This window comes from Lipophrys pholis (genome assembly GCF_963383615.2).
Source record: "Lipophrys pholis genome assembly, chromosome: 6".
Lineage (NCBI taxonomy): Eukaryota > Metazoa > Chordata > Actinopteri > Blenniiformes > Blenniidae > Lipophrys > Lipophrys pholis.
In genome coordinates, this window is record NC_137629.1 from 29829632 (window position 1) to 29857443 (window position 27812).

A 27812-nucleotide genomic window follows, 5' to 3' on the forward strand; every position below is an offset into this window, starting at 1 on the left:
TGCGTACAGAGAACGGCACACTATAAACATTAACAATGGAAAGTACACACTGGAGGCCGCCATTGTTGTTCGTGGCCATCCGCTCACACACGTGCACGATGCAACGCTGCTTTTATGTAAACATTCTAATAGAAATCCAAATTTTTCGTATCAGATTGTTTCCTCTTGCAGGCTGATTATGGCTCCTGGGACGCATGTTTGACACCAATAGTGTAAAAAGTAATGAGTATCAACCCATACTCAGCCTCTTGGAGCCGTTACCATGGCTTCAACTGTCCTACATTAGTGCATTGACTTCTATTGTGTACAAATGAACAGCTATCTAACGGTTTAATGTGTCCAGCCTGTAGATCTCATACTGGCAGCGGAGCGTTACCGTTCGGAGATGTTCAGATTCCTGCAGTGTCCGGCGCTTCACACTCGCATTTCTGAGCGTTACGAGCGCACCACCCGGCCACGCACCGCACACTGCATGTTGGCTTTCTAGACGGTGTGAAAACACTTCAAAATAGCAGTCTTGATAATAGGCGAGTTAAAGCACTGCGCTGGTCTTGTTCTCCAGAAGCCAAGATTCTATCCTCTCTCCGTTCCTCTGGTTTTATTTCCCTGGTGGATTTAGTGCGAGTTGTTTACATCAAAGCTCGATTGTACCGCTGCTTTTCTCAAATACTCTGACCAAATAGAGAACGTTTCATCCATTTGTCTAATTGTTAATTTGTAGAGGATCTGGGGTAACAATTATAAACGATCACAGCAACACGTTATTTCTAAAGTTGAGATTATTGAAATGTATAAATATGGTGGCATTACAATCACCACAAGTGAAGTTTAAGGAGATTTATACTCTAATCTGAGGGGAAATTCTAATTTATTTCAGTGTGTAGTGTTGGATTATGGAAACTAGTTAAAGAAATGCCTCAATTATGAAACAATTAAATAAGAAAAGAAAAGACAATATATTTTGTAATCACGTTGAGAAAATCATACAATCATTTAGTGGCAGGAATTATGTGATGAAAAACGATTTAATTGATAGGGAAAGGGTAGAACTTAGTCAGATTGTGTGTCCTCCCGCTCATTGTCCGCTGTTTGTTTGTTTTATGTAAAAGGGTATTTAAGCTGTATTTCATTTTCCAAAATAAATCAAGTCTATTTATTCACTCTCCTGGACGGACTGATTCATTCTGAAAGGGAATTGAAAGGATGACATACCGCTTTCTGTGCAGGTGAGATAACTGAACATTCATGAAGAACAAGGCCCCGTGGAGCCATCACTACATAAATACCACCTCTGTCTGCGGCCTCGCGCCGAAGACAACCCGTGTAATGACATATGTTTCTAATGGAGCGAGCACTCCTGAGCCGCTCCAAATAAAAGCAGACAGAATTAATTGCGGCGCGCTGGAGTGACCTTTTCTGTTTGATAAATCATAAAGCCTTAGAGTACGCCATTAGCCTCGCAGACGGAAAATACGCCGCTTTGAGAAATGATCTCTGATCTAAAGAACGCGGGAGCAGTATCGACCGGTCCAGATCCAGCTCGTGGTGCCGATGCAACTGCAATCGTGCGTGCATGCGAAAGTCGTCGTGAACATTTTTATTTTTTTTCTTTCTGCCTGATATGGGATCCAGACACTCTGGTGCTTTATTGTCTGCGGGAAAGACAAATTCCCATTTCATCATTGAGCAGAGAGGAGCATTCCCACGGTGCTCAATTAAACTTTCGACAGGAGGAGCCACACTGGTCTCTGGACTGCAAATAATGTAGACAGTCGTTATTTTTTTCATTCTTTTTAAGACCAACGTACGTTTCATTGGTTTTGTGAGTAGCGCGCCAGAGCTGCGCGCTTTTGAACTTTGAGATGCTCAGACTTCATTCTTTTATCTGTTGCTTTTAGATTTCAATCTGAGCGCAATCAGGAGCCTGACGACACACTGAAATAACCAGATTTTGGGGGGAAGGTAATAAAATTGAAGGGGAAACAGTGGGGGTGAGTGGTGTTGAAGTTCCTCCATCCTGATGATATAGCTCGTCTATTAAAGTCTGTACAGTGTGCAGTCATGAACTCGAAGCAGCTGAAGGCACAAAAGACTCAACCAAAATTAATCACATCCTCACTGTATTCAAACAATATGTTTATTCATGAATACAGGCGGGGAGACAGATTAAACCACAATGAACAGGCGTCAAATTACTGCTGGGCTGAGCCACGTGGAGCTTTGCTGTCTTGCAAGTGTCATTAAATATTTCAGCGATGTGTTGACACAGGTTGTGCTTTTCAAAAGGACTACAAAGGAGGAAATAATATGGATTTTATTTTTTTGTTTTGTTAGGTTATGTCATTTTTTCCGAGCTCCGTAAGACATTGTCCTCAGATGACTTCTCCAGAAAGGGCCAGTTTGTTTACTCATCTATCAAACCATTTGTTTTTGTTTTTTCTATTAATATTCAGCCACAGGAATGTGTTTTCCTTTTCAATTTTATTTTGATATCTTTTACGTCAATCTGATTATCTATGGAATCCAAAGAACACGAGCCCCGTGTGCAGGATCACGTCTTCATCGTACATAAGAAGAGTTTTTCCGTTGAGTAAAGTGGCTGTGTCACTTTGTCTGTATCTACCCACATCACAACAATTCACTTTATTTACAGCCTCAGATTCAATGTCAGTAAAAATCTTGATACAAGCCGTTCTTTTCTCTTGTGGATAATCGAAAGAAGCCCTGGGAAGTTATTACAGGGAAGAATTACTAGGTCACTGAGCATGATCATTAAACAAATCTATTAAGACGTTGGATAACATTTAAACATCACTTTGAAAACCGTAAAAGAGCCACACAATTCAAATGTGCAGAAAGGTCTCCAATGACAACGTGTGGTTTGTTTTTCAGCCTCATTACACCGACGAGAGCCAATTTTCAACAAGACACTGAAAATGAAGGCAACGTTGCATCACAGGAACATTTTCAGTCCAACATTCTGAATGACCTTGTGATCGTATCCAGCAGCACAAACCGTTTCTGGCTTTCATTCACTGTGTACAAAGCAAACCCTGAATATCAAACAAGGTGCAAACGTCCAGTTCACTTTGAAGACCGGCCAGCCGCCCCAACATCAAATCAAAAGCAGGAATGCGTGGAACATAAAGCAGAACCTGTACGAACCACCTGTTGACTGTTGGATGGCAAAATCATATTGGACACTAAATTAAGCACTCGGATTAACAGTGGCACCAAAAAAAAGGATTCATTTTGTAGACCAAGGGTAAAGTTTGGACTGTTTCCAACTGCAATTAGTGGAGTCACAGAGTCTGAAAGCAACAAAATGTGAGGAAAAATGACTGAATTTGACAAAATAAAAAACACCCAGTATTCAGAATATTGATTAGTCATAACTTAAAATAATCATATAAGGGGCAGCCGTGGCTCAGTTGATCTCATTTGGAAGGTTTGGCGTCCGTCTCCATCTGTCTATATGTCAGAGTGTAAGAGCAAGACGCTGAACTCCAAACTGCTCCCAATGGACGGACTGAGCGCCTTGCACGGCGGCCGCCTCCTTTGGCGTGTGCGTGTGTGTAATTAGGTGAACGTGATTAACAATTCAAAGCACTTTGAGAGCTGCTAAAGCAGAAGAAAAGTGCTATATAAATGAAATCCACTTACCATTTGAAAATAAGTTAATCCATCATCTAGATCTATGCCTGCATCATCAAAGTAAAGGTTTTCTGCCAGAAATCAAATCCGGGTTCTCTTACAGTGAAGCAACCACACGCACATGAAGCCACTTTAGCCTGACTGAAGGATTAAGAGAATAAATGGGATGTATGAAGTGACATTTCAACACTACATATAGAAATATTACAGATTTCCTCACGTACATATTCAACTTCTTTTCATAATGCAAAAAAAAAAAAGACGTTAAAATTAAATCTGCCAAGAAACGAGACACAGAATCTGTTCAGTCCAAAGGTTTTGAGGAATTGGCAGAAAAATAAACCAGTTTATTGACGACTGTTTTACTTTGCTTCCACAGCCTGAAGGAGGAGGAAGGACATCGGGAGTCACTCCGAATGAGTTCATCAACCTTGTGTGCGGCAAGCAGGGATTTCAAATTGCTGTAAACATGCCAATATGTCTCCCAAATGACACAAAATGACTGTCACCGGACTCAGCCCAATACACTTTTCCGGAGTCCATAAATAATACATTAAAAAAAGAAAAAAGTGTTTGCCCTGATTGTGATGCAAGACATCCAGAAGACAGTTTCACAAAAGCACTGACTGCAGATCTCAAAGAGATTTCCATATAAATTCACAAATTCTGGGTCCTCTCACATGTTTAGGTACGAACTACCAGTATTACACTTGTGCTGAGGAGTTTAAAATATTCAAAATAAAAGACAAGAAATTATTATGTGAAATCACAACTTCAATGTTGCAATTGTTTTTGAAACAGGGTTATGTGCCAAATCACACAAAACTTTCACCCATATTCTGAACCCAGACTGGGGTCTTGGGGAGCTAGAAACTAAAGAAGAAATAAAATAGAAGTCGTATTTCAGACAAGAACAACTGGCTATGGATGGGATTGGTTAAAAGAGTGTGGCGCCAATCCCAGTGGACTTTAGGTGACAGTAGGATACAACCTGGACAGGTCGCCAGGTCGTTGCAGGGAAAACACAATCAGGAGAAGCAGGAGAAAGTTCACCTCCAACATGAACCAGATGTACTGACACATAAGGCAATAATGTTTACCAATACAAAACTATACCACACCACTTGAACCTGATATAATATGTAGTCACAGCAGTAATGATAAAAAAAGTCATACATTCGTTGGTCATAATTCTTGTGTTTTCTTGTAACGGGCATGCTTGGACACAATTTGACTCTTGGGCAGTACATAGTAATTGTGGCCTTCACAAACATCCAAGTTTTTGTACTTACTCAACTTCTTTACAAAACAAGTAAAATAAAAAAATAAAACTACTAGGACGCTGTGAAAGTGTAAATATAAAAAGTAAGCTTGGTTTAATAACATTTCTCTTAAATTAGGCCACAGGTATTTAAATACCGCTGTTTGGCCTCCTCTTACACACACAACATGTAAAAGCAACATAATGTCTGTGGTCTGCTTTCCAAAATAAAGCATGCACGCGGTAATCTCAGATAAAAACCACTTAAATTAAGCAATTTAACTTTGCTACCTTGGACCTCTATCAATAATAGTGATATCCTCTATGAATTTTAAGAAGACATCTCATATAAACCAAGACGGCGTTGAGTAACCTGACAATGGCCGACAGCTCAGCCCGGCCGCGCTCGCGCTGTCAGCCATGACACCGCATTGATCAGCACATCAGATCACGTCGGCTTCAATTAGCGGCCGTTAGAACACGGAAGATGAAGTGTGACGAGTGGAGGGCGGACGCCACGTCACCCTAACGAGACCCGACGCCAGCGCCGTCGGTCCACTGCGGAGTCAAATTTACCGGCGACAGTGTGGGAGCGCTTCTTCCATTCGGTGAGGTTCGGAGGAAAAGCTCAAAAGCACAGGAACAAACTCAGCGGCAGCTGCAAGAAGTATGTTGCACTCAGTGCAGGAGCCATTAAGTCCAATTAGTGGGTAGCAGCTGTAAAGGACTGCTGAAGTAATGTTATTGACCCGAGTGCCAACGAAGGGCTGAGGAGCCACACTGAAGAGCTGAATATTCCAGTGTATCGCAACAGATTAAATCCAGCTTCGCATTTAGATGACGCACATTTATTTTATGTTGAAATGGGGATCATTAAGCCATTGTAATAATCGCTGAGCAATGATTGAAAATTTGATACAAAGGCGGAAATGGCTTTTTAGCACTCAGTGTATTTTAGCTTCAATAAGGCATCAATCGGTTGCCACCAAATGTTCAAATCGTTCATCTGGTGCGAGATGCAGCTGTCAGTCGAGGAAATTTACTGTTATTTAGCGTCAAAGCGGGAAATGTTCAGGCAGTGCGCTCTTAGTCCCACATGCTGACAAATGCAGATAAAAACAAAGCAAAAACAACAAAAACACAACAAACAACGCCAACATTTTCCGGAGAGCTGATGAGAGGATTAAGATATCGCCTTCGCATCTTTGGCTCATCGCACAGCAGCCTGAAAGTCACACTGGGAAAGATATTTAGCTCTTTCACTGTTTGTTTAGGGGTTTTTTTCACCTCCCATTCACCAGGAAATTCTTATAAACATTAAAGGTCTACAGAAATGCTATATAGCTGTAGTAAATATCCTGAAAGTGACAACACTGCCGTTTAAAGTCAGTGCGATGCAGAGGTAAATTAGTCTAACTGTGCTGAAGTAAAGACAAATGTGCCACTGGTCACGCAGGTTTATATGGCTAAAGTAATAATTATAAATACAATTAGCCTTTAAATCATCAGATGGCTCATGGTTTTCAGACAGTGTCTCCGGAGGACACTACAATAAAAGCTGAAAGTAACATTGCAGTAATTTAAATGTCAAAAATCAGCTTCAGCAAACACATTTATGACTAACAATCAATAAACAGTAAATTGGTTGGTAGCTATTACAACAATGAATTTCAAAAATCATGATACATAGTTCCGCAGGCACATCAGACTACGGCTGTTTCAGAGCTGCTCACAAAAATCACAACTTTAAAATTACATGGAATTCCTTTTATTAATCTCTTGAACTTAAAATTCTGTTATTTGTTTTTAAATGTCTTAATGACCTTGCCCCTCGTTACCTGTCCGACCTGCTCGTGTCGTACTCCCCAGCACGTTCACTCAGGTCAGCTGATCAAGCGTTGCTTTCGGTCCCCCAGACGCACCGCAAACTAAGAGGAGACCGAGCGTTTTCTGTGGTTGGTCCCAAACTGTGGAATGAGCTTCCTTTGTTCATTAGACAGGCTGACTCCCTTCATGTTTTTAAATCACATCTCAAAACACGCATGTTCTCCTTGGCTTTTAACCAGTGTTGAAGTTGACTTTTACTGCTATAAGTGTATTCTGTGCTGCCACTGTATTGTTGTATTTATAATTGTATTTTTATATTGTTGTACAGCACTTTGGTCAACTGAGTTGTTTTTAATAGTGCTTTATAAATAAATTGGATTGGATTGGATTGAACTGTTTTGTCCAATGATTTCCGAAAACTGGTCAAGCCTGAGAAAGAGAGAATCCGGCTCACTGACGGGTCATGACTGTTCAGCCTGCTTTACACACACCAAAAACATGCATGCAACCAGCAATAGAGCAGGTTAAAAAGATTGTTCTTGCGGGTGACTAGAATCGACTGCGATATGAAGTCATCTGAAGAGCCTTAGATTCCATCAAAAATGCATGAGTTTGGAATTTGGGAGGAAAACCAGAATACCTGGAGGCACGTACAGAAAAAAACATGCAAACTCCACACAGTTTTCTGGTATTGATTCTATGAACCACACGTATGGTTGTAAATTACTCTGCTATCAACCACAGAGTAACTCTGTTTTCAGCTCAGTGTGCAACAGATTGTTGAACTAAGGTGAAAAAAATGAATGAAAAGCTCATTATCCATGAGAAGTTTTGGAAAAAAAGCAAAAAAACATTGAGCTGCAAAAAGAAAAGAAAAAAAAGTGCTGTGAAGACAAAGCAGACAGTTTTTCAATAAACACAAATCTCTGAGTTTGTGTCTAAACTGTGAGAGAAACGTTTAGAGCACGAGACACCTCAAGCATTGAATTGGCCCTCTTGATATTTATGAAACAAGAAAAAAAAAAGAGTATCTGTGTATGTCTTTCTGCCTTTTTGAAAGGTTGCATGGAAAGCTTTCTTAGGAGGGGACACAGTGTATACCCACATATCACAAACTAATCTACTTGTGGTCGGAGTAAAAACCACTTTTTTGTTGCCAATCTATCAAATACATCTGGAGATATCTCTCAGCGTAAGTGACTGAATTGACCTGCTTGTGGCACAACAAGAAACCTCACGGATGCACCACAGTCGGGAGGCTTTATTCTCCCGCAGCTACGAATGTCTGCACTGGAGTTTATGGCAATCCATCCGGCAGTTGGTGGAATATGTCACAGCGGAGCGAAGAGGCAGAGTGATCAACCAGCATTGCTGCCCCTACAGTGTTGCCACGGGCATTGCTGAAGCCACAGACTGACATCCAGACTACAGAGAGAAATGTATCCGCCCGCATGCCAAATCAAGATATTCAGCACATTTCCTAAAAACTGTAAAAAAGGCCCGGTGGTCAGTCATCCGTCCCCCAAACTTTTTTTCCCCCATCTACCCAACATCGAGGATGACTTGCCAAACGGGAGCCACACTGCTGGGTGGCCCTCGGAGCAGCTCCCAGTGCGAGGCCTGCAGTGCCCGGCTGTAAATAACCGGCGTAAACGTGTCGCCGGCGACAACCTGCAGACGCCGAAGCCATTTAATGTTAATAGCGAGGCATCGGTTACCAGATTCTAAATAATGGCTCACAGTCACGACGGCCATGGATAGTTACCACGGCCCCAGGAATTTATGGAGTTAGCAAATTGCTTTTCTATCCCCATTCTTACACCATTTGTCCAGTTTGCCATCTCGCAGCGCGGGGCGGGGATGATGGAGCGGTGCAGCGAGATGATGGGACTGTTGCGGGCTGCTTGACTGAGCACACCTGTTCTACGGCCACAGAGCTTGGGATGATGATGCTCCGAGGTGTACAACAACTATTCGTCCGTCTGAGTCTCGGGAGGGACAGACACTTGACAGGCCACAGAGATATTTTTATCCCAGCAAGGCCTGAGGTGTTTGGGTGTGACTGCTGCCACTTTTCTTTTTTTTCCTATGGCCAGTAATGTTAAAAATAGAGGTTACCTGAAAGGCCACAGAAAACTGCTCCAAGCTTTATTAACAATTAAAGAGGACCTACAGTTCATTTTATATCGCCCCATTAAAATAAAACATCTAATTACAAACGCCAAAATGACACTGCTATTGCTTTACAGGGACTATGTATTTGGACAGAATATAGCTGTAAATACTGTCTGTCTTATCCTTTCACTTTTTCAGTTGATGGCAGAGAGAAGGTGCACGTGAGATAAACTAATACAACAACGAGCATTTTTAACCATTTCTGTTCCTCTATGACCCCGACAGTAAGCTATATCAGACTTTGTCAAGATTGTGTCTCAGTTTTGACTGTTTCATAAAGGATTAGTTGACAGCAGGCGAGATACAGTCCATCACCTGACTCGAGTAAGAAGACATGCACGTAGCGGTTGTAATCTGACAAGCTTTTTGAGATTACGCCTCTTCATCAGGTGAGTAGTTCAGCATGTCCATCGCTCATATTGTCGGACGCTGGACAGCCTGGCCCTGCTGTCCCTTTTCCTACGTCTGGTTCGTGCTACAAGCTTGTTTCACCTGGCTGACTGCGCCCAGTAGGACACCTAGAGAGAAATGTTCCGTTCTTCCTCACCCTTCTCTTTGCTCATGCCTACATATCTGCATCTCACGTCCCTTCTGTTGTTGAACCACGTCCTCTCACAAAAGGAAAGACGAACTCATGCAGCGGTGTGCACGACGTGTCCTGGACGGCCGCGGTCTTGCATCTTTTTTGTTTTTAAAAGTCTTCCTAAAATTCTTTCTACTTTTAAATGAATCTGAATTCAAATGAATGTGTCATCAAGAGGCCGAGTAGAAATCCTGAAAACAAACCGCTCATTATAATCAGGTGTACAAGGGAGTTCAAATTACACAGTACAGAGGCCACCTGGGACCAATTCCACCCCCTGCCCCCCCACCCCACCCCACCCCACCCCACCCAACATGTTTTCTGTGTGCATGGTTAGAAATAAGAACCTGAAACTCATGCAAGTGGAAGTAAATCATCAGAAAGTTTGAGCACACTTAATGCTTCACAAGATCCAAATATTTATTTCGCTAAGCCAAAGCTGTTTTTCATACCGTGCAAGATTTAGGAGCAACAAATGGCTTCTTTTGAAGGACGGCAAAGAGTTCTGACACATCCAGCTATGCCAAGAGTGGGAAGAGTCCTGTGGGAATACTTATTGCTAATTACACTTATGTAAAGAAGAAGGACGGCCTGGAGAAATGTCGCCGGTGGAAAGTATCTCCTGGATTCAGAGAAGAAGTTGAGTCACGAAAGGTGGCTCGACCGAAAAGATCGAGAATGTCTTCGTAGCGCCGTGATGAAAAGCGGATCAGCGGGGTCGTCACCCGCCCCACTAGAGATCAAGGTGAGACCAGTAATGTCAAAGACGGGGTCGGCTGTAATTAAATCGCAACAGCAGTTTGGCCAGTTCAACTCTTCCAAGCTTCGCCGGGGTCACGGCCTGTGAATTCATCACGGCTTGTCTCAATTCAGGGGGAAAAAAATAATTTTATATATATATATATATATATATAAACAGAATCAGACTGATTAGTCGCGACCACAGCACCTGACCTGCGATCACCTTTTCATTGTAAATGAAGAAACAAATCTTCTGGGTATGAATATGTAATGTCACTTGAGCAGTTGGTAGGTTGCTAATTCTTAACGCTCGGCTAGAGTTACTGAAGACCCCGGGGAGACTTTAACAGAGGATGACATTTTCAGATCACTCTCCTGAATTAAAAGAAGGGAGGAGGGGGGGGGGGGGGAGGGGGGGGGGGGGGGGTAATAGAAAAACATGCCCGAGACAGTCTTTAATACAGTTTACTCCGCACATAATGAAATCCCAAAATACATGTTTGGGATTCACCAGACGAAATGAAAGCAAGCCATAAAAAAACAACAACTTGAGACTCTTATTACTATAAGATGAACCTTGATGACTGTTAGAATAGTAAAGAAATGTCTCAACCCAAAAAATATTAATACCACGGTTGAGTTAATCCCGGGTGGGCTTGAAATGTGTCAAATAAGCTGCTACATTTCTTACAAACAGAATTTCCACATGGTCCCAACATGTATAGAATCAGTATTGCTGTTATTCAAGCAGAGAAAGTCAGATAAAGGTTGTGTACAAACGGCTTCAAAAGATTTGGTTTTCATATTCATGATGAACAAAGAGGCTTTATAGGCTAATGAGACGCCTGCAATTTATATGTGTTGATCTGGTTGTTAAACACGATGAATAAATGGAAAAATTATAGCTGTCTATAATCCATAGATGGTTGAAATGATTTCAAATGAAGAGCTCGCTCATTGAAGTCGACAAGAGTACCAATGGAATAACAATGCGGGTGGTTAAGACGTAACTAACAGCTGAAAGGAAAAACAATACGCATGTATGGTGGAGCAGCCACCGAGATGGTCCAACAAACGAACCTAAATATAGACCTTCGACTGTTTGACGTGAATTGAAATTCACACATTTGCACATGGATAGTAACGAGGCACTTCATCTGACACAGCAGCCATGGTACAGCAGGCTCACAACCAGCACCTCAACATTATCTGCTACAAGTGGTAACGGCACAGAATGCTTAAAAAATGTTAAAAATGGGTGGATGTCGTTTGATTTAATCTATATTCTGCATAAATACAGCTGCGGGGGGAGTGCTGCAAAAGCATAACATGAAGCATAACCAGGAGGCATGTAGACGGGGAGAGGCAGTGACAATAGTGCACGGCTCGTAATCCTTTTAGTCTTTCACAATTACAGCTCACTATTGTGCAGAGCCTTAAGAAACACTCAGTTCTGCCAAATCTGGTTACAAACTGCATCTCATGATATGTCAACTGCTGTGGAAGTCATAACAAATGTGCACGCCTCCTCATCATTACCCATTATTAGACTCCAAATAATGTGCTGCAGTGCTCAAGATCAAAAGATCTGCAAGTCTATCATCACATTACAATTTCACCCAACTTCTGTTGGGGCTCTGATGGAAATGATTTTTCACTGTGCCTACAGGAGGACCACTGTCTATGAAAAATATTCAAAGTGGCTGTAAATGAATGCAGATTGATAATGCTGGAAGGTCGCGTGGAACTCCAGTATAAAAGGAGACCAGACTAAATGTCACTCCGAACCTCCTCTGGGAAGCTTTCTGCTAAAACCAAAATGAAACTTCCAGGGACTTTCAACTTCATCACAGGCAGAGCAATGAACATGAACCATGGACATCTTTATGATCAAAACCAGTTTGGCCAGAAAAAGAGGGAGAAATGCTTCTGGTGTGCATTTATAAGTATTTCTGTTGTTTTTTGTCTGATACTAGAAGTCAAAGTAATACGTCAACAGAACAGACGTGGAATTTTAGCGATATTAGGCTGCTGGGAGATGATAAAACTGCAAAAACTGGGAAGAAATGAAGAGGAAAACTTGAAATCGCAAGTGAGTGACGATCAGAGCTCGAGTTTTCTGTACCGACGATGCTGTTTGTTTTATATTTGTATGCAAATATGTGCTGCCACTGCTGTCACGTCCAGGGGAGCACACGGGATTACTTTCCTCCCTCTAAATATTTCCCTAAATTATCCCACACTGCGTTGCATCCCGGGGCCCCTCGGAGGAGTCTCGGGGCTTAAGACGCACAGCGTGTAATTGTAACCGTAATTACTCGCGACATCCACAGTTCAAATCCGGCTCAACACCTCGAGTCTGCCATCACACGTCAGTCTGCACCCATGCGAACTGATGAGGCAGAAATGCCCGGAAAAAAAAAAAAAGATGCTGCTTTTCCACACTTGCGGGGCAACTTGCAGGAAAGAAAATGATCCATTCTGTCTCCGTGAAACAAACGCGCACTAGAAGTGATCACACCTGGCAGACCCCCCCCCCCCCACCCCCACTCATCCATCATCCCGCAAACTGTGGCCAGGACGAGGCTCGGAGCCCCCCAAAAACTGCAGCACATCATCCAGCTTCGATCTCAACACACACCAGAGTGACCCAAAGACGCGTGAGGACGCGCGCCACAGCCTCGCCGGATTCAACGCGACGTTACGCGCGCTCTGCAGTAATCACTTCCAATTACAAACAATCTTACCTTTTTTTTCTTTTTCTTTTTCCTCCGCCCGGGGAGAAGATGTGTCTCGGGTAGCACTGACACACTCTGCTGTTGCGAGGAGATGCTGCTGGAACGAGCTACTTCCCGTGAATGCGCAGGAGACTGAAGAAAGTGAGGAGAGCGGCGCGGCGCGGCGCGGGCGGAGACTTGAAGCGGCGGCGGCGCGGCGCAGCGCAGCGCAGCGCTCAGCCGGCGGAGGATCCCACCGAGTGACGTTCAGCCGCACCGAGCGGCTTCCTTTAAGGTGGCTCCACAGCTCACATCGTCCACCGCCAAGAAAGTCCGCTCGTCAAACTCCCAACAACAAGGAAGACAAACAATCAAACAAACCCCAGAGCAGGAGGAGGAGATGTGTGTGGAGTCACAGGCGAAAGGAAACTGAACCAAATCAAACCTCAAGGTTAAAGAAGCACATCCGCACAGATCCTTAACCTCATTTCACCTGCAGGGAAGGAAAACTTCAGAAAAGTCTCTCCTAGGGCCACTTTCAATCATAATTAATCCATAGTTTCATATCTTGACACGTCTATGGTCTAGAATTGATTATTTCATGTCCAAAAGTCGACATTTGATTGATTACATTTTAAAAAGCACGTTCTTTTTGATTCTTTAAAAAGCCATAGACGTCTTTCTCTTCTTTTTTTTTTTTTTGTGGGGGCATTTTAGAAAATTATACTCCACCATTAAGCAAGCATTGAGTCACTCTTGCTGTCTGTGATAATACAGGACTTTGGATTTCAAAAAGTAAGTTTTGGGACTTTTCGGGTAAAAGTCCTTTTACCATTTTAACTTGCTACAAATACCCTCAGCTGCAGAATACAATGAAATGTCCAAAATTAAAAAAGAAAATTTGCTCTCCCTTAGTGGCCAGTTTCATAATATTTTTATATTGTTCAAATATGCAATAATAGAATATAATAGTTCTTTATGGAGCTGAAAGCACTCAGCTGAAACATTTGAAAACCTCTTGGCCACATTGTTTTTCTTTGTGGAGCCTGTTGCTTCTCCGTTCGTATCATTTCCCCGGCTGGATGCATTCATAAAGTCGCCCTCCCAGTTTGGCTTATGGAGCCATTTTGCAAGCAATATATGACCATTTACTCTCAGCAAACGTGAAACCAAGTGCATCTGTGCTTCGACAGGAGAAAGATTCTTCATAGTGATGCAATAGTGACTCAGCCTGATTGGTGAGACCCACATTGTTTCTATTTAACTCACACCAAACTTGATGAAACATTAGTACTTTTCATGCCGTTCTACTCCATTTCGAGGAGCCGGAGACAAATTCCTTGTTGCAGACACAAGTTGGCCAATGAAGATGATTCGAAGTTAATTTTTCCAGCACACGCAGCCAGCTCAATACAACAGTATTCCCATTGATATGGACGATATCTACTTTACAAGCATTTTATTCATTAGTATGTTTGTACAGGTGATGTCACTGTTAGGAAATCCATCTGCTGAATTTCGGAGCAACTCCTTGGCAGATTCTCTTCAGGTACTTGATGGCCTTTCGACCGAGGAAATTCGCTTGTTGACACCGGTGTATGTGCGGCAGATGCAACAAGGAATCCACTGCTCAGTTCTATTTGCTTATTTATTTCAACAATGTGTGAGTCAGGTTTTGCAGATGGAAAGCTGTACAGCAATGTTACACAAAGGGGCAAAATGGTCCGCTATTGATAAGTTGACAGTACTCAGTAAAATAAAATAAAACAACAAAAACAAAAACACAAATCTATGTACATAAAAAGCATTCTTTTGATGTTTTGCAAGTAGGAGAGTCGGAAGAAATGAGGAGATGGTTTATGTACAAGTCTTTAAAAAAACTGGGAGGGGTCCAAATGTTTTGGGTTTTTTTCCTTCTGTGCTACTTGTCCTGCACGTCGCCTGCTGGAAGCTGCCGAGTGATGTTGGTCTGAACGAAGAGTTTAAGGCCGTCAAAACCCTGGTTCAATAGATACTCCACATACCAGCTCCACGCCTTGGAATTCTGAAACGCACGGAAATTGAATCAGTCACGTCTGAAGACTTGCGTGATCACAGATGTCTCCGTTAATCTGGGAAACACGAGTGATTCACTTCAAACTACTTGTCAGGTCTATGACAAGCAGGGAATTAAAAAGAAACCTCTGATACCTGCTTTATGGAATTAAGGTCCGTGTCCTTTCTGTCCGGCCAACACTGATAAAGAGAGAACATTAATATTCATTGTCAGGCAGCTCTGATAGATCTCACAGGATCGCCACTGAATGTTGCACTTGGGCCTCACCAAAAAAAGGCACGTGTATTATTAAACATGATGAAAACTACATCTCAAGCAGCGCCCATTAATAATGAAATGTCCTTCTGTATTAATGCATCATCTATGAAAGATACATTAATACCACATTTGTCACGGGCCTAACTCTATTCGCCGAGCTGCACAGAGCCGCTGCATGCCAAACATCGTCTGAAGGCACTTGGAGGGTTCGCGTCGGATTTACTTCATAACATGAGAGAAATAAACGCACACTCACCTTCTGGTGGAAGTCGAAGGCATAGCCCATGAAGGCCGGGTGGCGGACCAGGTCGAAGCTCATCCAGTGCTGCGGGACGCCGCTCCGGAGCAGCAGCTCCTCTCCCAGCTGCACCCCCGTTCCCGGTTGAATCATTTTGGAGTTCCACAGGCAGTTGACCATGTTGATCAGGTACTGGTTGAACTCACGGAAAGTCTGCCGGCTGATGCGGAAAGACTGCTGGAAAAAAAAAATGGATCAAAAAGGACGAGTCAAAAGTCTGAATAAATGTATGGTAGGCCGCACAGTCACAGATCTGTTTGGATTCAGTGACATTTCTTGATGGAGTGATGAGATTTCGAGGCGAGGATACTGGCAGCCTGAAATTCAGATATAAAATCATAGCCAACAGCTAATTTACAATTAGACTTTTTAATCCGTCATCTGAGGTGTTAAGGCCATGTGGTTCAGAGCACTGATCTGCAACAAAAATCTATTTTCACGAAGCAAGAACATAGAAGTAAACATCCGTCCTTACCGCTCCCAGTTGCTCTTGACTCTTGGCTGATGTCAAGTTCACTTTGTACCTGATGCACAAAAAAAAAGTATAATTACCACAGAACCCTGTGTTCATGAATCACTACATAACAGCCTGTTCTCAACAGTCTGTCAAAAAAAAAAGAGCATGCAATTATGTTTCAGCGCTCTTCCAATATTGTATTTTTATACTTTGCTTCAGTAGAACTATTTTAGATCCCAGAGGTGAAGTCAATTAACCAACACACTGCTGAGTATTTGATCTAAAAGGCTGGAGTGGGTGGATGGATGGATGGGTGGGTGGATGGATGGATGGGTGGATGGATGGGTGGATGGGTGGATGGATGGGTGGAGTCGAATGATGCCACAGGAAAATGCACAGGAGAACCTAAGTGATAATGAGAGGCCTCTCTGCCTCTCATTATCATAAATCATACATTAACATGGAAGTGCAATGAAGCTACTAGATTCCAGTTCTGTTCCTTCATCAAATATGAATATGACATTTACATTTATGGTATTGCGTTGAGATAAATGTGTGGAAGTGCTGTTAACCCAGTGCTGAAGAGCCCCCCCCACCTGTGCATGATGTAGGCCAGTCTGTCCACGCTGACTGGGTCAGTGGCAAACAGCGCTGGGTAAAAAACCCCAGGTGGAGGCATCACCACGAGGGGGAGGCCATATTTGAGGAATGTGTCACACACCTGCAGGGAGAGAAATGCAGTAAACAACCACGGGGAGTTAAAAAAAAAAAAAAAAAGAAAGAAAGAAAAAAGTGGAAAGCAGATCCAGCAACACAAAGTATGAAGCTCCTACTATGACTGTGCTTTGTTAGGAGTGGATCTCTGAAGCTATTCCTGGCATCATACCGGCTTTATGCGATTATGGTGTGTCATGTAGAGCCGAGAACTACTGTTCGTGCTTCTTAAATCATCCCTTATCTCAGAAGATGTGTACTGAGCAAGGAAGAAGAGCTTTTGAGAGCTTTCCTTCTGGTTTCAAATATGCTTCAGTCTGACATAAAACATTATGAAAGGTTGCCAAGCAACTAGTTTTTGAGACTATTATTTAATTTCATTCAACTTCTATGATCTTTTTTTTTGTGATTAATCATAAATACGAATGTTAATTCATGATGCGCCCTCTGAAATTAGTTTAAAGCGTCAAAATAGAAAACTCTGGAAAAAGTGAATGTTTACTGGGACAGGTTAAATAACATCAGCCAAAAGCTATAAAAACATTAATTTGGGTAAAAAACTCATTTAAATCACCTCATAATGCCCACTTTTCTTCATATTTTCAACTCTACTAGATTGGCCACTCAACCGGCAAAAACAAAATACCCTTTTGATTTAACGTAAAATCTTAGGATATTATCTCCGTGGCTGCAAACTAATCAATAACTTTTCTTTCAGTGAGCCCTCAAAAATACAAAACCGTGTCGTCGTATTTGACACGAGCATCAATGTCTCGCAAGCTGAAGAAATGGAAACAAGGAAACCGATGACAAGCCGACATCATGTAAATAAACCTGTTCTGAACCTTCTCTTAAAATTATAAAAGATCCCTTTTATATTAAACTACATCACACAAAAGGCAGGTTTAATGATTAGCTTCTGCTGATTTACCGTCTCATAGAAGTCCAGGATGAAGCTGAGGAGGAGAGAGTGGCTGTCTTCAAGCTGAAGGCCCACAGACGCAAGATGGCCGACAAAGTCAATCAGTTCCATCACCGAATCCTTGAACCCCGTCAAGGTCATGTTTCTGCGGCAGAGAAGAGAGTCAGACACACACACACACACACAGCTTTCTTCTTGAGGAGTCAAATTAAAAGAACCAAACCCTTCACTGCAGCAGTCCAGTACAATATAAAAGGTAAAACACAGAATCGAGTGACGCCTGGACAATGGAGACAAACACAATCTATAATCAATGAACCTTCAATGTGTTGTACTCTGGCTAAATACCGGGGTGACCTTAGAAATGGCAGTGAATAAAAATTGATCTTCACTTCAACTGATGTTTTAGTGTGGGTGTCGGACCAGCCCTGAAGCCTAGGTGGTAAAACACAATTGACACCAACTAAAATGACTCCCCTGGCTATTTTTGTTTCCCCAAACTTAATTCAATTCAAGGATTGGATGAACAAACGGGCCCAAAACCAAAAGGGAGAAAAACATGTCGATACAGAGTTCTACCTGAGCTGCAGATTACAAATGGCCTAACGTTCAAACAGAAAGGTTAGTGTATGGAGAAGTGTGACGTTTCACTCAAAGATTAATGTCAGAATAACACTGCAGGAGGGTTGCCCTTAAACTGAATTTGATATCAAACACAATTAATTACTTGTTCTCGTCATTAGACATGTTGTTGTTGAGTCTGCTGGGAGACAAACAGTATAGCAAGATGGATATTTTTTATTCCAGCAATAACACATAGTGCATAAAATAGCAGCAACATCCTAGAATTTTTATTATGTAAGGAATTCAAAGACTTTTCTTGGTGCAAAAATACAACTTCCAGGAGCCATAACCTTTATGCTATCTAATAAATTCATAATGTGTTTCAGGTCTATTGCTTGTTTATGCTCAGGGCGTAAACAAGTAGCAGGAAATGGATGTAAAACTCACATGGAGGTGTGACTGTTGAGGCTGATGTCCAGATCATCCTCCAGAGCGTACACCGAGTGCCAGGTCAACCACTTGGACAACATGCTGTTCAGACACTCCATCAGTCCACACTGCAGTCGTAACAAAAACACCCAGCGTGACACAGTTAAAGACAGCTTTACACGTCCCAGAGAAATACGACTGCATCATTTCTATCAAGGTTTTGATCGCCGTGCACGGCGGAAGGAGCAAGACTGTGCGTACCTTGAAAAAGAGGGAGGAGGTGAAGAAGAGCTGCATCAGGGGCTCAAACAGAAGCCTTTTGATTTCTGAACAAAAGGTCACAGTTGGACATGTTATATAACTCAATGCGCCACAGTTTCTAGTATATAGAACAAACTGAAAAGCCCTGCAAATATAAGGATGTGGCCTTGTTTTTATTGAGGTGGGCTACAAGGTCGAGAAGGAAAGTAATGGCGTGTAGGTTTGACAGACACAGAGAAACAAAACCGCAGTGCGAGGAGGAAGTAGTCAGTAAAAGTGGCTGTCTGCAGAGGCGAAAAACGCACGGGAACTGGGGATGACGGGAACGTGGCTCAGGAGGCCGAGGATCTGCGGACGAAGCAGGGCGCCGTCCCAGACGTTGAGAAATTTGTAGAGGAAAGCTTCTGAACTGGAAAACCCCTCCTGTTGGAGAAAACGGGACCAATTAGCATGGAGGTGAAATCAATCATCGACTGGAGTTTCTCTGATGAGCACACAGTTGCGCATGTGCCTTCAAGTTAACAAGAACAGGAACCAACGATAATTCTGAGATATAAAGACCGTTGACGGTGCATGAATGGTGACTTTCACCTGAAGAAAGTCCTGTGCAGAGAGCAACTTGTTCAAAAACTGCAACGCTTCCTCCGAATTCTGGGTGGCTCCTCCATCGCCAGCAAACAGGAATTCTTAAAAACAGTTAAAAAGGGTGTTGAGATGGCCGAACAAAAAGAAAACCGCAAGAGAATATAGATGCACCGTGATTTCATTTAATAACATGACGAGGTGCAACTTGAGGTCAGCACACATTTGAAAGGGTCAGTCTGTTTCTACATCACCCCAACAGCTTACCTTCCTGTAAAGCACTGCCCAGCCAGAAATTGAGGCGTAGGAGGGCGGACTCGTCCTGCACACAGTCCAGGTACTGCAGGGCCAGACTGGAACCCAGCAGTGAGCCCATCTGAGCAGGCAGCTGGTGGAGGTAAAATGAAGAGACAGGAAGGGAAACGTTAAACTAAGAGGCGAAAATAGTCAAACGGGCCCCTGGATGCAGAACATAAAGAACTGCCAGGTGACCATGCTCATGCAACCAGATACCCAATTACAGAGACACACAGGGCTCATCAGTCGAAAATGTTTACCTAAAGATTAAGAACCAGCAGATGCCCGTGTCCTTATAATTTAATTTGCCACAATCCAACTCTGAGCTAATGCTTCAGTCTCAAGTAAAATCTATACGTGGCAAAACGAGGGCAAGCTGAATACTTTCTAGAGGCCAGTACTGTGCACGAGCCTTACAATGTGTATAATTTGTCACTCTAATAAATAAATCCGAATGAGAAGAAGACGGACTGTAAATGGACACAAGTCAGCTCTTCAATAATATTGGAGCCAACGTATCATTAAACTGAAAAAGCACCATTCTGCTTTTGACAACCGGAGCAGTGCCTGAGAGGGAAATAATCAATGATCTTGTGTCAATGTCTTTGCTGAAGGGGTTTATGCGGCAGATTGAATGCACTCATCTGTCTTCCCCAACACGTGGCGACATGGAGCTTCCTGCCTGTGTATATATAAACACGCGGGCGGCCATTGTCCTGCGAAACCCGGACTGTTCCACGTGAGCTTTGAGTGCAGTGAAAGAGGTGAATTTATGTAGCATGGCACATAAAACTCTGCGAACCATTTAAAATGACTTATATCATTTTATCAGGTCACTGAATCTGCAGGGCAAATAGACATTTATGACGAGGCCTCTTTAAATGTCCATTTGTTTTGCCAACTTTGCCCCATGCGTCACTCAGATGGAGCTTATCTCTGGTCTCATTGCTTGGTCTTGGTTTCATTACTCATGTGACACAGATAAAATGGCGATGAAGGGAGAATAAAACAGAAAAACTAAATGAAATGCATTAGAAGAAAAAAAATGCAAGCTCTCTGCTCCTGCAACCTATTTGTATTCTAATAAATTAAATGGAGCCATAGGCCACCTCTGCTGTGGTTTCTCGCATTACAACACACAAGCAAACAGTACCACAGCGCCATCCTGTGGTTGTGAGGACACATCACAAACACGTCAAGCTCCGGTGGTTGTAAAGTGATGGTGTGGGTTTTTATATTAAGCGCTGGAGGATATCTCTTTCTGTACCTGCTATAGTGGCATAAAGTGTAATGAGCATTTCTTATCGACCAAACAAGCATTTCCTCACAGCCACACATTAAGGTCAGCTTCAAATCCCCTCTGGGCTCTTCTGCCTTCACTTAACAACAGGCAGTACACTGTTTTCTCATCCTTTTGCCTATCATAAAAACAATATCAATATCAGTTCTAAGCTTCGCATCAAGGTTTGGTCTTAATAATTCATGTAGTATTTTTTTCCCTATCCCGTCACTAAAAATTTAAAGTTGATTAATTTAGTATTACTTTGTCAATAACTCACCTTGGACCCATTTAAAACATGCGGGGGGAGGAAAAAAAAAATACTCTGAGCATTTTAACTTTTGCTGTAGTGACTGTAACCGTACTTCCATGTCGTACCAGTTGAGTCAGACTGGCACACATTCTTAAATACGGGGGATTAAATGTGAAGGCTGAGAAAAGAAATGGGAAGAGGGGGCAGAGTAAGAGATTCCACCAAGTATTACCTCTATGCGATGCATATTTTGTAACATCTGAGCAAAGCATGTGATCTGCACCATGGGCACCAGCTCTCTGCTGAAGGACTCAGATTGAGGATCTCTGTTAACGGCTGCGCTCAACATCGGCAAATCCAAGTGACCGTGTTTCTGAAAAAGGCACAAGAGAAAAGAATGCTAAGACAAAGACAAAAAAATCTTAATAAACTGATAATGAATTACGTCAATTGTATGGCTGCCACTCCATGCACTGTTGGAATATTATTAGATTTGACGAAGGTTGAATGTAGTAAATAAAGCACAAAAAATCATTTAAAATGATTGCTAATTACGAGAATTATTTAACTTATTTAGTCAATCTAGTATGCCTTAGTATTGATCTTCATTGTGTCAACTGCTCTTCAGAAACATTAAAACTGAAGAACTTCCTCGATAGATGAAGAATGGAAATTTACTCTTTTTTTTTTTTTTTTTAAACATTGTTTAAAAACGTAATCTATCAATGAACTGTCAAACTCAGTAGTAAAGACTAAATACATATGTGTTCTCAGTTTGTTACCCAGCAGAAAGAAATGCCATAATAACAAATCAGCAAAACTTTGGCAGGTTAAAACACCAGCCTTAAAAATCTTACTATTTCCATACTACATGGGTATTTTTAACAAATATCAAAGCTAAAACTGAATGTCAAATTCAAGTGTCTGAATTCAACCACAAGCGAGAAATGGAGAACTAAGCTAAACATTACTATAATATAATGCCTCTATGTTTCAGAGCTGATAAAAATACTAAGAATTAGAGGTAAAACCGATCGCAATCATGTGACACCATTAAACATAGTTTAAAAATCAGGATCATGTGTTGGAAAGCAAATCTCCGAACTTTCTACGCAGAGACACTGGTTAGTGACAATACGGTTATAAAGAATCCAGCAGTCAGTGAATTATACCAGGAGGGATAGCAAACGGAAACATGAGCCTATCCAGGAGCTCAAACACACTCCCATACCCTTTTTCTAGAAGTGTTCTTCTCCTTATTTGTGAAAGCCAGACTGATGCTCGACGCGGCCTGCAGACCGTTCCTCTTCTGGACAGCGATCAATGCCGATTTCCAGGGGGAAATGTGGTTTCTAAATCCACTCTGAGAAAAAAACAGGAAGCATTCGGTTTTGTTGACAGTTCAGACACGATGGCGGTGGAGAGTTAAAGCAGCATTAGGAGTCACGATTCATCTACAAACCCTCATTCTTGACGGGACGGAGAGCAGCACCAGCTCGGGACGAAACACTTTGTAAAGTGACAGCAGGTGCAGGAGAAAAGGCTGCCTTCCCTATAGAAAACAACAGTAATATATTTACCCCGCAACTCCATTTGTGATTGATGCTTCCTAACGACGCGGGATACAGCGATAAGCACGGAAGGGCGACTGATTATGTGAATGATGTGTCGAGTGTAAACAACAATTTAGCATGTCATAAATTTTCATGCGGGGAGAAGAAAACCAATATGAGCCCTTTGATTAATGGCTGTAGATGACATCGAACACGCAGGATGTTTACCAGTTTAGACTGCAGCTCCAGTAACTTCCTGACTCTGAAGACTTGCACTACAATGACAAAATCATTCCGTTAGAAATGTTCAGAAAACAACATTTGAAAAGTGGACATATGAGAGTGAACTACAAAACGAGGATGACAGTACATTGATCCTATGCTAAGTGAATACATATGAACAATCTGGATGCTGTCATGCAAAACTATTTAACAAGTTTTCAAATGTGGATTTACAACAACAGATTTAGTAAAGGAATTTTTGTTACAAGCTCAAAATCATACAGACTTGAAATGGAAGCTTATAAACATCTTTCTTACCACTTTCCTTTCGGGTCAGAAGGTACAATAGGTGGCAGATAAAAGGGCACTGGAAAAAAGTCAGAACACATCTTATTCCACTACAATGAGACAGAAAGGACCGGTTTATTTAAATGTCATTTCTCTGATTTATGTGGACAGTGTAAACTATAGCTGTTGGTTAATTGCAGATATGATGGAATATTTGGTTTTAGCAGCACAGATAGACAGATGACTACTGTTTTAATGAAATGAGCCAAAATGAAATGAAATCAAGTGATCCGGATGAATTTTTGGCTTCCAAATGAAGTACAACCCACCTCAAAAACAAACAATTCATAACTCACCAGATTTTCATCCATGACGAAGCTGAAGATGAAGCCATAAATTGCTCGAAGTCGGTCCTTTCCGTCAATCATATCAAACATGGTCAAAACCCACTTTATGAAAAGGATCTGTAAAATACATCAAAGTAAAGAAAAAGGAAGGATACAAAGACAACGAGACCAGAAGCCCATCTCAAAAAACTGTGCAATCCATTGAAAACCGAAGGACAGCAGGCGACTAAAATCCAAACCATAGTATTTTGTTCCAAGACATTATTCATCAAAACCATATAGGTAAATGTCTCATACACAACAAATAAAAGAAAGTATTTTCAACTAAATGAGCTGAATACTAAACAAGTTATTAAGCTGCATTAACCAGAATGTTTATAAATACAGTTTTTTTGCATTTACCTGCGTGCCCACAGGCATTGTCCCAACATTGAGCCAAACCACCGCTCTAACAACGGCCTCTTGTGGCACCACAGACGCAGGGATCAGACACTTCAGCACCCGCACACACGGAGTATTGCCTGGAGAGAAGCCACAGAAACCAAACCAAACGTTAAGACTGAACATGAAATAAAAGCTATTACATGCCCAGGATATTAATCCATACTTCTCAAATTGTGCTGACGCGCCTACGCTCTGCTTTGTGCCTTGTTTTTGACTGCGTACAGTTTAGCACTTATGACTTTATGTACATTTATGAATCGTCTAGTTCGACCTGGTTGTGGTTAACACGCTCGCCTCATTGCAAAACTCTTGGTAGTCCGGTTTCTTTCCAGTCCAAAAAAATGTATTCAAACTAATAAACAACAGCTCTGAATTGTGACTGGCTCCCTGTTCAGTGTAAACAGTCTTGGGTGTGTCCTGCCTTCACCTATAGTCAGCTGACATCAGCCCCAGCCCCCCCCCCCCCCCCCCCCCCGAGTAGCATAAAGCAGTATAGGCGATGGATGGTTTGTTCTATCTACCAGCCAAAGACAGGCAGGGAGATAAATATGTTAAATTAACTGAGATGTTTTGTAAAAGTTGTCAACTCTGAAAGTAAAGTGACAGCTGTCAAAAAGCACACCGTAAAGCAGCAAAGAATATGGATTTACAGGTTTCCCCGTCGAGCAGCTCTGGCTGACATCGAGACACAGTAAATGATGATGCTACAGCGAAGTGACAGCCTTACCCATTCGCAGACTCATGGCAAACTCCAGCATTAGAGAAATGGCCTCAGGGGAAAGCCCTCGGCTGTAGGCCTCCTTCTCCACCAGCTCCAGGTTCTTCTCAAAATCATCGTTCCCGGTCACTGGAGTCCCTGCTTCAACTGCAGGAGACACAGGCAATAACGTGTGTGTGCTTATAAAATACTCACAGTTTAACACAAACAGGAGGAAATACTCAACAACTGGACATGGAGCTAGAATGTTGTCTTATCTTGTTTATATTAGCCCAAAATATTGTTCACTGTGTATAAACGTTACAATCTGGAAGCTTTCACAGTTCAGCTCATGTCAACTGAAACTTCAGACATCCAAGAATTTGTTATTTCTTCACTGAGAATCAGAAAAACACACGAGCATTGATGTTGAACTTCAATTTAGGTGCGGTCTTTGCCCACAATCAGCTGGGATTGCATTACAGAAGATAGATGAATGAAAATCTTCCAGTATTTCATGCACCAAAATACTGGGACTACTAGTGTAGGGATATGTATTGATATACATTTAACCAGTGACATCAGTGAAGTTTTAAACTTAATTATATTTGGTCTTACTTCTTTATTTCATATGAATGACCAGAGATTAGTGTGGCTATTTCTGGGACTGCTAAACTGAGTATTATCCTGCAAAATAAATAAATAAATAAATAAATAAATAAATACAGAAACCTTTCTTTTAAGTCTAGGCAAAACAAAACTATGTTTGGAGATCCTTGTGGTTCTCATCAAGTCCCACTACTTAACATCCCAGTGTGTCTGTTGATGTTAATTTGCTTGTTTTTTTTACTGCTGTTGCCATTTCTAATATTAGTACCAGTAATCTAGCAAAAGGTTATGTGGTAATGTAGTTAACATGAGTTTTAATATTAAAATATTTGAAATGGCGTTATTTACCACTACTGTCCCTTTAAGGGATTTTGCACTTTTGAATCAAACTTGCACACCGCGACTCCCTCGGTTTATACTAAAAGTACTGTAAAACACATGGAAGTTGGATAAACAGTGACCCTTGGCTTGTTTCTTGTTTCTGTCGTCGTCTGTTTTACTTTTCTTAGCGGTAGTCAGCTGCAGTAACAACACCATCTGCAGTAACAACACCATCTGCCCCCACCCTGCCCTCACCGTCAGAGAAGTACTTCAGGGCCAGAACAAACGGCTCCTCCGCCTCCTTCTTCCTCTTCTCCTGCTCTGCGACCCTCAAACTCCTGTTGCCGCTCCGGCTGAACGAACTCTGGTCGAGACTCGAATGATCTGAAGCGGACAGGTTGTGTGTTTCTGCCATCTCTACATTGCTAACAGAGGAAAAAACTCCGGTCTGTTTTCAGCCATTCAAAAAGAAACTCAAAAACTCCGCGCGACCGTTGCCACGCGCATGCGTGTTGTGGTATTTCCGCTACGTGGCATTCTGGGAGTTGTAGTCTTTGGTCACGCCCACTGTGTCGTCTTTCAACCCTTTTGTTTGATATTTCTATATATCCCCAATTTAAAGGTTAAACATGTTTTATGGCTCTCCACACATTTTATTTGGTGTAAAGTGGCAAGTGGCAAAAAACAAAAAAATACCCAAGGAATGAGATCATGTAGTTCATCACCGACTGCTCTGCCATGTGTTTTCAGGCCCCTTCATAGTGGCTATCTGAAGCTTTCACAAAATGATGTATAAGAAAAGAACAAAACAACACAGCTTTACTTGTATGGTTGATGGATTGAAAAGAATTAAGAACCAAAATGATGACAGTGACACAAAAGCTGCTAAAACTGTCAAAATGGCTGATGTTTCAGAAATTAATAAAAACTGATTTAAAAAAAGGTTTAAAATTGCCTGTAAATATAGAATTGCTAGAATAGCTGGACGCAAGTAAAAACTTGAAATAATGTTAATTCATAGGTCTAAAACAGCTATAAATTACAAAACAGATACAATGGCTAAACTACTGAATCATTGAAACCAATCAATCAACCAATCAATCAACTTTATTTGTATAGCACTTTTTTGTACAATTAATGTACAACAAAGTGCTAAACATGATTTAAAAACAGTGCAAAGATCCAATAGATAAAATGAACACACACACACACACACACACACACACATGCAGACATGCCTAGTGGTATTATGGCTTCAACAGCTAAAAATGCACAGCCACACTATTAAATGTGTTTCTCTTTTGAAAGTAGTCAAACGTTTCCCACATCCCCAGCGGGATCTTTCAATGAAACAGTGTTCTCGTGTATTTTTTCTAACTGTCCCTTTTGAATGCCAAACAACAGAAATCATTTTACAACCGTTCAGAAAAGGGCATTAAAGCAGCAACATTAGAGTATGGCAATTTGCTGCAGGATCTTTTCAGCATACATCACATGAAATAATGTAATTGTCACATGATTAGGCTGTCTCCCAAGACTTATTGATAAACATGTAGGTTTTGGGAGAATCCTGTTTTGTGAATATTGTATTTGTTTCCAGTGTTTTCTTTTCTTTAGACGTTGATTTCCTCACCACCCTTCTATGTTTTTCCCTCCGTTTATATTTAGACTTCCTTAATACAAGTTGGACTCCCCTGAAGCTGGAGTAGCCTGTCCTAGCGGCACTGAGTGAAGGTCAGGCAACACCCTGGACAAGTTGGCTCCGTACAGACAAACGTTATGAAATATTAATGTATGTGTCGTACAAAAGGGCACATCAAATGTCATCTCTTCTTTGCTTTAGGTTCAGGAGGTTTTTGTTCAGTCACAAACGTCAGGCTCAGCACAGTGGTGCAGAAGCAGAGCAGAGGCTGAAATTTCCTCTATTATTGTAGATTGTGTGCTGCAGTTTTTATTCATGGATTATGTCTTCATCAAGACTTCATCAGTAGGTCATCACTATT

The 27812-nt window shown here is 41.8% G+C and overlaps 2 protein-coding genes across 3 annotated transcripts in view; both read right to left on the reverse strand.

The window, feature by feature from the left end:
• Positions 1-13122, reverse strand: part of drp2 (dystrophin related protein 2) — a 172776-nt gene extending 159654 nt beyond the window's left edge. Inside the window, exon 1 of the mRNA XM_080466036.1 lies at positions 12989-13122. The gene's annotated coding sequence lies outside the window, so the exon portion shown is untranslated. The remainder of the gene's footprint in view (positions 1-12988) is intronic.
• Positions 13123-14392: 1270 nt separating this feature from the next.
• Positions 14393-26328, reverse strand: cenpi (centromere protein I). Of its 2 annotated transcripts, none has more exons than XM_080466140.1 (20): positions 26065-26325; positions 24910-25047; positions 24141-24259; positions 23748-23855; positions 23422-23470; positions 23110-23156; positions 22791-22880; positions 22560-22691; positions 21561-21701; positions 19767-19887; positions 19509-19603; positions 19223-19340; positions 18918-18982; positions 18675-18784; positions 17673-17808; positions 16624-16748; positions 16046-16094; positions 15529-15744; positions 15149-15193; positions 14393-15002 (listed from the first exon to the last, which is right to left on the reverse strand). In XM_080466140.1, exons 1-20 carry the CDS (start codon positions 26222-26224, stop codon positions 14880-14882), a joined length of 2187 nt encoding a protein of 728 aa, XP_080322266.1. In that variant the 5' UTR covers positions 26225-26325; the 3' UTR covers positions 14393-14879. The 2 variants fall into 2 exon arrangements, with proteins under 2 accessions (XP_080322266.1, XP_080322265.1); XM_080466139.1 differs by having other exon boundaries at positions 14402-15002; positions 15529-15747; positions 26065-26328.
• Between the last annotated feature and the right edge of the window lie 1484 nt (positions 26329-27812).

Excerpts from the sequence above, each read along its gene's own strand:
- cenpi (XM_080466139.1), bottom strand. The coding sequence starts at position 26,224 with ATGGCAGAAACACACAACCTGTCCGCTTCAGATCATTCGAGTCTCGAC. Across the intron at positions 22,692-22,790 it reads CCGTCCCGTCAAGAATGAGG|AGTGGATTTAGAAACCACAT; the intron begins GTTTGTAGATGA and ends TTTTTTTCTCAG. Across the intron at positions 15,748-16,045 it reads GTCAAGAGCAACTGGGAGCG|CAGTCTTTCCGCATCAGCCG; the intron begins GTAAGGACGGAT and ends TTTTTTTTCCAG.